The sequence below is a fragment of the Lygodium microphyllum genome, chromosome 20, assembly GCF_053477565.2.
Source record: "Lygodium microphyllum isolate KBCC chromosome 20, Lygodium_microphyllum_v1.1.10, whole genome shotgun sequence".
Classification (NCBI taxonomy): domain Eukaryota; kingdom Viridiplantae; phylum Streptophyta; class Polypodiopsida; order Schizaeales; family Lygodiaceae; genus Lygodium; species Lygodium microphyllum.
In genome coordinates this window covers 68881945-68892639 of record NC_141154.1, presented here as the reverse complement: position 1 = coordinate 68892639, position 10695 = coordinate 68881945, and the positions used below count along the sequence as shown (strand labels likewise).

At 39.6% G+C, this 10695-nt stretch overlaps 1 protein-coding gene across 1 annotated transcript; it reads left to right on the top strand.

Annotated features, from left to right (window-relative positions):
- The first annotated feature begins 868 nt into the window (after window positions 1-868).
- LOC148018994 (pentatricopeptide repeat-containing protein At5g27110-like) lies at window positions 869-5233 on the top strand. Its single transcript, XM_087701508.1, has 2 exons — window positions 869-2166; window positions 2254-5233. The coding sequence occupies exons 1-2, from the start codon at window positions 1212-1214 to the stop codon at window positions 4032-4034; spliced, it is 2736 nt and encodes a 911-aa protein (XP_087557634.1). The 5' UTR covers window positions 869-1211; the 3' UTR covers window positions 4035-5233.
- The last annotated feature ends 5462 nt before the right edge of the window (window positions 5234-10695 follow it).

Genomic DNA, 10695 nt, shown 5'->3' with positions numbered 1-10695 from the left:
TCACAACCCAAAGACACAAGAGAAAAGGAGTGCCAATATGGTTTGTGGCTTGATGTTTGGCCCAAACAAGTGTAAATGCTAACCACAAAGATCCTTCTAACATTATTTGACAATGCAGAAGATAACTGAATCTCATAGCTCTACCTCGAAACCACCACCTAGCTATCCCACCATAAGAACATGATGACCAATGTTAGATGTTGCTATTGATGATCCAACCTCAAGCCAAGGGCCTTTTCACATTGACCAACACCTAGAAATCATGATCATCTACACCCCGTTCATGTTGGTAGGTCAGCCTACTCATAGGCTCGAGGAAGTTACTATATGTATATCCTCTACATCACGTGCGTATTTGTGAAATTTTCTTGAGTAAAACATAACAATTTTCTATTCAATCTATAAATAACCCCTTTATATTACACCCTCCTGTATGTAAAAAAAAAAAGTATAAAAATGGTATTTTAGAAATACCTTATTTTGAACCCACGTGGTGCACACATATATTCATGAGTAACTTACCTGAGCTCATAGGACACGTTGACAAGCTTTCTCATATTACATGTTGGCCAGCTGCTCCAACATTACCCACAGTCTTCACACTTCATGAGTCTCCTAGAAAGAAGGCAAACAACGACCTTTACACTCTCAACAGCCAGATTGCCACCCTGGCAATGTCAAACTTGTCAACCTCATGTGGTTAACCACCTCTTGAATGTAGTTAGTATGCATTTTTCCAATAACTACTTGAACATTAGTAATTCCTTAGTCAATTATTGTAATTTATTATAATAATCATAATAAAATTAGAAATTGTGCCTTATTGCCAAAGCTAATCACAATTTATAAAAATGAAAATTGATGATGGCAGACGGAAGTTGGGAATAGAGAAAGACTTGCCGAACAGCCAGTCACATCCTGAAGGAATCGAGGTAATTCTGCGGGGCGCTGCCCTGTGCTTCAGAAGAAGCCATTGACATGTCTGGTGAGCCAAGAAAATTGCTCCCTCAACAAGCTCTTGGGCTGTCAAGGCCTCACGGAAGCTACACAGCAAGCAGCAGTTCCATGAGGCCCTGCAGGAAGTGGCCTGCTTGTGCGAGAGGGGAGCCCATATTCCAGCTCCGCACCTGTATCGCCTCCTCGAATGGTGCATCCGCCACCAGGACCTCGGCGCAGGTCTCCAGGTCCGCGATCTCATCAAACAATGCGGGATGGACTCCTGTTCTTTCTTGGGTAGCCATGTCATCCGCCTCTTCGCCGTCTGTGGACAGCTGCACGAGGCCCGCCACGTATTTGACATGCTCCCACACCCCACTGTCTACTCATGGAGCGCCATCATATCGGCGAGCGTCATTCATGGAGAAGGCCTTGAGGCCTTGGACCTTTATGGTCGGATGATCCTTCTTGGAATCAATCCTGATGGGCATACATATGTGGCAGGCCTAAAAGCATGCACAGTCTTGAAGGATCTGTTGAAAGGAAGGCTCATTCATTCGGATATCATTCTAGGTGGTGTGGAACCTGGTGGTTTTGTTGGGAGCAGCCTTATTGACATGTATGTTAAGTGCGATGACCTTGAGGATGCACATAAAGCGTTTGATCAGCTAGAAATGCAATGTGTTGTGGCGTGGAGTTCCTTGATCTTTGGCTACTCACAGCAAGAGCGGCCCCAGGAAGCATTGCAGCTTTTCCAGCGAATGCAACTTGAGGGCGTGGTCCCCAACAAGGTCACATATGTGTGTATTTTGAAAGCTTGTGCCAGCACTGAAGTTGAGTTGCAGGCCATAATATTACATGCATGTATTGTTGGAGCAAGTTTTGACTCCGACCTGTTTGTGGGAAGCATTCTAATTGACATGTATGCCAATTTTGGCAGGCTTGATTATGCAAGGACGACTTTTGAAAAGTTGCAAAATCTGGATGCAGCAGCCTGGAATTCCATGATTGCTGCAAATGTTCAGCATGCTTGCATACAGGGAGCTTTTCAACTCTATAATCAAATGCGACAGGAGGGAGTGGATCCAACTCCTTTCACTTTTGTTAACATTCTTAAAGCGTGCACCATCAATCCATCTCTGGATGAAGGGAAACGGATTCATACCCATATTATTGGATTGCATTTACAGTCAGACCTTTATGTTGCCAACGCACTCATAAACATATATTGTAAGTTTGGGGACCTTGATCTTGCTTGCAAAGTTTTTGAAAATGTGCAGGCAAGAAATGTGGTAACATGGACAACAGTGCTTGCAGGGTATGCTCAACATGGGCATACTTGGAGGGCTTTTCAGACATTTGATAAAATGCAACAGGATGGCATAAACCCACATATTGTTACATTTCTTAGCATTCTAAAGGCGTGTGCAAATATTCAAGATGTCACTAGGGGCAAGCTTATACATTCTCAAATTATTGAAGATGAACATGAGTTAGATATTGCTCTAACAAGCTCCCTTGTTGATATGTATGCCAAATGTGACAGCTTAGATGATGCACAAGAGGTGTTTGACAAATCCCAAAGGAAAGATGTGGTGTCTTGGAATGCAATCATGGGAGGCTATGCCCAAAATGGCCATTGTGATAAAGTTCTTTGGCTTTTCTCTAGGATGCAACAGGAGAGCATGAAGCCTGATATTGTGACCTGGAACACCATGATATGGGGCTTCACCCAGCAATCACTTAGTCTAGAAGCACTCCATGTTTTCCAGCAAATGCAAGAGCAGGGAATTAATCATGAGAACGTCACTTTTGTAAACATATTGAAAGCCTGCTGCGGAGAAGCATTTTTGGATTATGGGAGATTGATTCATGGGAGTACAATTGAAAAGGGACTTGAGCTGAATCAAGATATTCAACAGGCTCTTCTTGATATGTACATAAAGTGTGGGAGCCTAGAAGATGCACAATCCACATTTAAGAAAACGGAGGGAGTGAGTATTGAAGCATGGAACCTTTTACTTTCTGGTTATGCACAGAATGAAGACAATGAAAGGCAACTCAAGCTGCTTGAGAAAGCGCAACACTACAGCTTGTCAGCTGACATAATATCATGTCCTGATTTCCCTGGATGTATAAATGTAGATGAAGCTCTTCAGGTTTTTAATGAAATGAAGCAAAGAGGTATAGTGCCGGATCAAACTACGTTTCTGTCCTTACTTAAGTGCTGTTCCACTGTAGCAACTCTGAATCAGGGGAGACTAATTCATGGCAATATCATAGAGAGTAGTTTGGAGCAGGATGTTACTATTTGCAATGCACTCATTGACATGTATGCTAAAATCAGCAGTTTCAGGGATGCGCACCAAGTTTTTATAACATCACAAGAACGAAGTTTGGTCACTTGGAATGCTATCATCGCAGCATGTGCACAGGATAGCAAATCCGACCTTGCCAAGATTAGCTATGAGAGAATGCAGCATGAAGGGTTAGAACCAGATAGTCTAACATTTGTGTCTCTTCTTAGAGCATGTAGCCATGTCGGCACTGAAGAGGAAGGTTTTTATATTTTGAATTTAATGAGATCAAGACATGGGGTAGAACCTAGTTTTGATCATTACACATGCTTGGTGGATCTCTTGGGTCGGACTGGCCACTTGAAAGAGGCAGAAGACCTACTTGAAACTATGCCTTTCACATCTAGTCTTATGGGGTGGACATCCCTTTTGAGTCACTGCAGTATGCATGGAAGCTTGGCATTAGGCAGGCGATGCTTTGAGTGGGCTATCAAAAATGAATGTAGGCATGCTTCTAACTATACACTTATGTCAAGCATTTACTTGCAGTATGGAATTGATGAAGGTGTTGACACAATTGACAGTATGAAGGAATCAGCGAATGCATGGAAGAAACCAGGAAAAGCTTTTATTGAGGTTGACAATGATGTGCATGCCTTCAGTGTGCAGGATAAAGCTCACCCTCACAACTCTGTTGTATGTGCAAAATTGAGGATGTTGAATTCCCATTTGAAATTTGCTGGATATATGCCTCTTCTGGAGGTAGTTCTATCACTGCCAAGTGCATTGTCAATGGGATGACAACCATGGGAACACCAGCCGAAAGTTCTGCACTACTTAGTCATCTGAAATGTGTGCAAAAGCGCCCTTTTTTAGGGTGGGGTGGGCCTATCTGTATGTCTCGACAGGTCTGACCAGCCTTATAGAGTTGGCTGTTACATCCAACTGTTCACTGACTGCTCGCTGCCACAGTCTGCCTGGTTTCTGCATGCTATGTCTACCTCCCAGTTGTGCCAGCTGTCCTGGCAGCCTGCCTGGTGTCAGCACTCATGTAAAGAACATATAAATATATGTGTTATTTTCTGATCTTCAATTAATTTGCATGGTTAATCATAGATTGGGTTGTCATGGGCACATTCAGATTTGGATGTAATGAACACATTGGTATGGGGTCTGTATTCTTGTGTTGGGTGAGAGTCCTTGTTCATGAGGGATAAGACATGCAATATACCACTTTGGTATGGGAACTACATTTCTAGATTGCTCCTTAAATGCTAGGATCTATGTTCATTGATGGGACCTAAACATGAGATATCCATTGGATAATGATATTCTGTGCTCTTGGGCCTGAATATATTACACTTAAAAGAGTGATTGGGCCTGACTCTATGGGACCATGGATTCAGAGACCAGACCTGCAAAATTGAGCAATGAAGATACTGAAGGTGACTTTCTTGACTTCATTTTTATGCACTGATAAATGTGCATTCACAGGAGAACTGTCCAACCTTTTCCCTTTGTTTGCTATTTTTGGGATATGGATGCTACAGTTGCTCTTTTTTGTTGAGAAAATGCTCTCCTTAATATTCCCAGAATCTGAAATTGCAAATGTCTGGATTAGCTTCATGATCCTGGATGTGAAAGTAAGCTCAAACTTATCACTTAAGGAGACTACAATGGGGGTTGATGCAAGAATATGTTCATGTACAAATGTGTACACAAAAAGAGAGAAAAGAGTGGACAAAAGTAGTATTTTTCTTAGTGAAGTACCTCCTTCGGGTGAAAATGTAGCTGTATGGCTGAGATGCCTATGCATATCTCCTATGGTGTCCAATGATAGCTCAGATCTCTTGCCAAGGTGTCTGTGTCTCGTTCTAAGCAGATGTGGGTGTCTCACTCAACTGAGTGTCATTGCTCTGTCCAAGGAGATTTCCCTTGAAGATGAAGCTCTTGTATGTTGTATCTTGTTTGCTTGCTGTAAATAAAGGTTGTTGATCAAACACTCTGCTGTGGTAGCGAAAAAGTTCATAACAACCCTTTGCCTAGGTGGACCTAGTTGTGGAGGCTCCTATCTTGTAGGAAAACTACTCTATATATCACAAGGACATGAAATCTACTTTGCTTAGCATTTGATTAAAGAGTTAATCAAGTGGATAAATGTGAGCTGCATGTGAGGTATAGGTTATTTATTTCACAATGTGGAATCTAAGACCCTAAGATATTCATTGTTGCTTCCAAAGCCAAAAGTTGTAACAAGTTATACTAGACAAATACTAGGTGGTACTTGGTGTTAGAATTTAGTTCAAAATATTTATATTGTCATTAACACTACAGAATTGTTAGTAATTAAATGGTGCTAGTTTTGAGGCTAATGAGCACTGGGAATCACTTGGATGATAAATTGGCCTAGTCAATTTAATTATTAGTTACTTAGCCATAATAATTATTAAATTAACAAGTAGAATTTTTACTATTAATTAATCCAATAATCCAATAAAGTTAAAAAATATTAAAAATTAGATTTGAAAGGTTGCTACTTCACAAAACTTGGCCATATAGTGGGAAGAAGGTTGTGGGAGGTTGAGAGGGTCATTTTAGCCTTATACTAGTTGTGAGAGAGGAAGGAGGTTGTCATTACTATTGCAATAGTTAGTTATTTCCAGTTAGCAAGAGACCCTCCAAGAGTGGCAACTTGCCTAAAAGAGGCTACAATAGTAGGTAATAGCTTAGGAAGGTTAATTGGTAGTTGATAATAGCATTTTGGGCCATTTAGGGCTCTTAGGTAATAGATGACAGTGGCAAATGGTCTTGGAAATAGGGCAACAACTAATTTGAAGAGATTCTCTTAATGAAACTATGAAATTTCTCTCTACAGAAATCTCTCTCTCTAGCCATTTCTCATCCTTTCTCAATAAATTTTAGCAAATTCAACCATTGGAGTCAGCGATTTTAGTTATTGAATTAAGGCAATTTTAGGAGATTCAATTGATCATTTAGTTAGTAAACATTTGGGGCTACATTTATCATCCAAGAAGCACACTTGAAGGCCAATCTTTGAGCAAACCAAGGGGCAAATTGGTTTAAAGACTTGATGGTCATTCATGATAGTAAGAGGCATTTGGATTAGGGGAGGAGATTAAAGAATCTCAATATACTCCATCCCTTTCCAATAAAAGTTAAAAAAATACTGCAAGAGGCTAGTTTTGGGACCAACAGATGGTTCATTATCCAAGATTGAGTGGTTAATTGTACATTTTCATTTATGTGATTTAATTGTTTATAATTATTGATTAATTAGGTTAATGCCACTCTCTTTGAGGAGGAAAGTGGGTTTCATGGTTACATTACTGGGATACCATGAATTCCTTTGACTTTGTTGGCTCGAGATACCTGATTAAGGTTAGAAGCTTTGCTCTAGTGCTGAAATTGTGTTCGGCTAAGCATTTATAGTAAGAATACCTTCTTACTGTGAGATGGGATCAACAATCGATGATGTATCTTATTTTGAAAATGCAAATAAAAGGGGAAAGTACAATGTCTAATCTTGGAATATGGATAGCGAGAATAAAATGTGATTTTGTTGTTAAGAAGCAAGTCCTTCTAGGCTAGAATATGCTAATGACTAGCAAGAAGGTGAATAATATGATGACTAGTTTAAGGATTGTTGAAGGCGATAGCTAATATCTTTGCTCAATTTGCCAAAGATCCATAATTTGAGAGATTTTTGAACTCTCCTAAAAGTAACACAAGGGCAAGAAAGAGGTGTCATCTTCAAAGGTATTGGGGTAGCAAGAAACTTCCAAAGGAAAGCCACCATAGCCTAAAGATGTACCAGAGAGATTGTTGATGAGAAAAATCAATTGATACTAGTAGGATTGGATATGCAAATGCAAGGACATCTTGGTAGCACTAATCCAATGGGCTTTGGACAATTGGGTATACATGCAAGTATGGGGCAACTATGATATTTTAGTGGAGATGCTATTTTTCATGCTATTGCGGGTCAAGGATTGCATACATGGATGTAGGACACAACTCCTTATGATATGCAATAACCAATGCATGGTACACAAAGGCCAATGTATCTAGGTATGCTTAGTAGTATGCATAACCCATGTATGGTAGTATTGGCATGATAGTTGGCTCACAAAGTGGCATATATGGTAATGAATCTATATCCCTTGGTGCTGAAAATATGACTAACTCTCACCATATATTGACTTTAACTTGCCCCTTTCCCCACTCAAAAAATGTTGTGATACTTTTGAACATTGCAAGGGTATTGCTGTTATGTTATATGTGGAATTTTAGATAAATTCTATTATGTACAACAATTAACATGAGAGTTCTTCTTGGGGATTCAATGTCATTGTACTTGTTGTACATTGAGGAGGCTAACAAAGGATGAACATAGTTGTACCTACCCGTCAACACTTCTAGCTTGCGTTGCATCATAGGTGCCCAAGATAGACATTATTATTTTAGAATGCCATTGAATAGCTTTAGCCTCACCATGATCTTCACATTAGGGCAAAAAATGCTTCAAAAAATGTACTTTTGTTAATCTCAAGATTAAGGAAAGGGCCAAAGAGAGTTTGCCATGTGTGCAAGAATATGGTATTCTTGTCTCTTCCTTTTTGAAGAGAGTAGAGTCCACTTCGTGATTCTTTCCTCTCTTTTAGACAAAATCTCAAAAGTTTGACATGTTTTGATAGTCTCGAAGTCCTTATTTACTTATAAAATCTGACAAAGGACATGATAAAGATGTTGTGAAGTTAATAATGACTTTTTTGAAAGTCAGGAGCTTTTGACACTCCCAATATATTTTCATTAGTCTTCTTAATATTCCTTTTAAGTTCATTCACCTTTCTCAGTGAGCTTCTTTCTTTGCGAATTCAATCTAAGTATAGCATCCAAAAGGCGCCCCTCTCGTTTAATAAACTCCTGCACTGTCAATGGCCAAGGAGTAGATAGAAATTGGGAGGCCAAAAACTTTTGCATAGACGATTAGGTTACCATGTTGCTCTCTTGTAAGGGCTCTCATAAGGTGAAAATAAGAAAAAGGGAGGATATAAAACATCACTGGAAGGGACGTATCATTGCTTTCAAAGTTACACATGAAGGGTGGTTTGTCAAAGTGCAACATGTTTACATGGCTAAGGATATGCACTTATCTCCTAACGAACGTATTTGCCAGCAAACACATTGTAAGTCTTAAGTCGATAACATATGTGATATTTTTTTCATTTAAGTAAGTATTAATATCAAGTTCTTGGCTGTAGATATATTTCCGTCAACAAGTACTGAATCACAACCTACGGAGAGCTCGAGTGGAACTTTCAATGTGATTCATAAGGCGTTTGCAAACATTATCTATGCTGATGAGACCGTCGATTCTCTTAGTGAGAGAAGAATTTTTATATATTATGCATAGTATGTGGTTTCCTTTAGATAGAGTACATATGGATATATTGAGGATTTTCCATTTCTAAGAGTCTCATCTCTAATTTGGGAGGTTCCTGATAAGGCAACGATACATAGTTTTAAATTCAAAATATGTCAAGATATTCAAAAGTCCATGACAATCGGAAGGATCTCAAGAAGAATACGCTTGTTATGGTTTATACCCTTACATATCTTTGTGTGCTGCTTCAAAATAGCAAACCTACAAAGAACAAAAGTATCTTGGCTAAGTAGAAATTTTGCAGAAGTAGAACTAGACAACATTATAGGAAGGCTTTGGAAATCTAGAGAGGTTGATCATAAGGGTGACATTGTAAGGTGTATTGTATACCCCCCATTCCTTGTCTCTGTGTTATAAAATTGCACGACATACTCTTGCTTTTGGGCTTTGATTATAGGAGATGCAAACTTAAACTAGGTATCTTGATTCCCTTGGGTTTTGATATAGATTACATGCCCTTCAAACTTAAGGTGCAAGTTATAGAAAAGGAGGTAAATATCACTTCCAATTGGAGTCTTAAAGATGTAAGGGATGCCTTGGAAATGCTAGACATTACATCCATTGAATATAAGTTCAAAGTAAATGGTAAAATAATTGGGAAAAGAGTTGAACGCTCTTTCTCTTGTATGAGTTTCTTGCCTCCCACAATTGTAAGCTTTGAGCCATAAATATGAAAACATTGATTACATTTACATATGACAAAAAGCTTTTCATTGAATCAAGAGTTACAAAATTGAAGTGTAAATATACAAGGATCTTGCTTCATTTGCATCAATTTGTCTTCTTTAAGCTTTGCAACTTCTTCCTGGAAGAATTTGACTTGGAGAAGGGGCCTCTTCTCTTCAGGCTGATGAGGAGATCGATGAGAAAGTGTTGGCATTTCTTTCTTTTTGGAGTTTACCTTACTAGTCTTTCCAGATGACTTGCGCTTTGCCTTACCCTTATTCTTAGTTGAGGATTTTAGTGGAGGGGAGTTGGGGTCAATTGGCGTGATTTCCCTATCCAAAATCAACTCAATACATCTCTCCCTTATCCACCATGTGTATGAATCGGGGTAATGTTAGCATTGCGAGGAAAAATTGTAATAAGTTGGAAAACTCAAAGATAGGTTGCTTAAAAAACAATGTGAAAAATACTTACATTAACCCGATCTATCTTGAGAATCTTTGAATCTATTGTCCTACAAACATTTGAAATCACTCTCCATCCACAAGAATGCGCATCATTTTGTAATGGCACTCCTTGTTGGGGAAAGCTATATGGTTTTTGAAGATCAACAATATTCTCATATGGGTGTCTAAAAAGGTAGCCACTGTTGGGGTAAAAGATCACTGAGCCTACCCATGTACATAGACCACCCATTCTTTATTCATACATAATATGAAAGTGTAATAATGCTATTATATATCATTCTTGATAGCACCTACATTGTGTGTGCTCTTCTCTCCCGCATCTTCCTCTTCTCCTTCTTCACTGCTATTGCATTTTCTTCAAATAGTGTCAGAGTGGGTCCTTCTGAGCGCTTCCTAACCTCTTCCTTGCATCGACATGAGGTATGGAAGTTCTTCTCTCACTCAGTTTTCATCCCATTCACAGGTTCACAACATGGTTGAAGTGGGCGGCCATTGTTGAGCTTGCTCGTGAAGCTCGAAGGTTCCCCTCCACCTTTGGCTTGATTAGTGGCCTTCCTTGGCCCCTTGGGGACCCCCCCACCACTTGCAACCTTCGTAGCAGCCCCCCAACCCCGTATCTACAGCTGGTGCAATCACGCCATGTTGACATATGTTTTTTTCAAGTATGATAGCGATCTACAAGAACTCCTCACCCACATGGCAATTGTTTATGGTCTATTGAGACCCCGCGATAGTTGGTATTGAGCTTGGGCATTTACACATAACTTGGGGCTTTGATCTTGAGCTCCTCTTGGCTGTATAAACAGCAGCATGCCTCTATCCCAGACATTTACAGCAGCCCCTAGCTCATTTACTTTATTTGGCA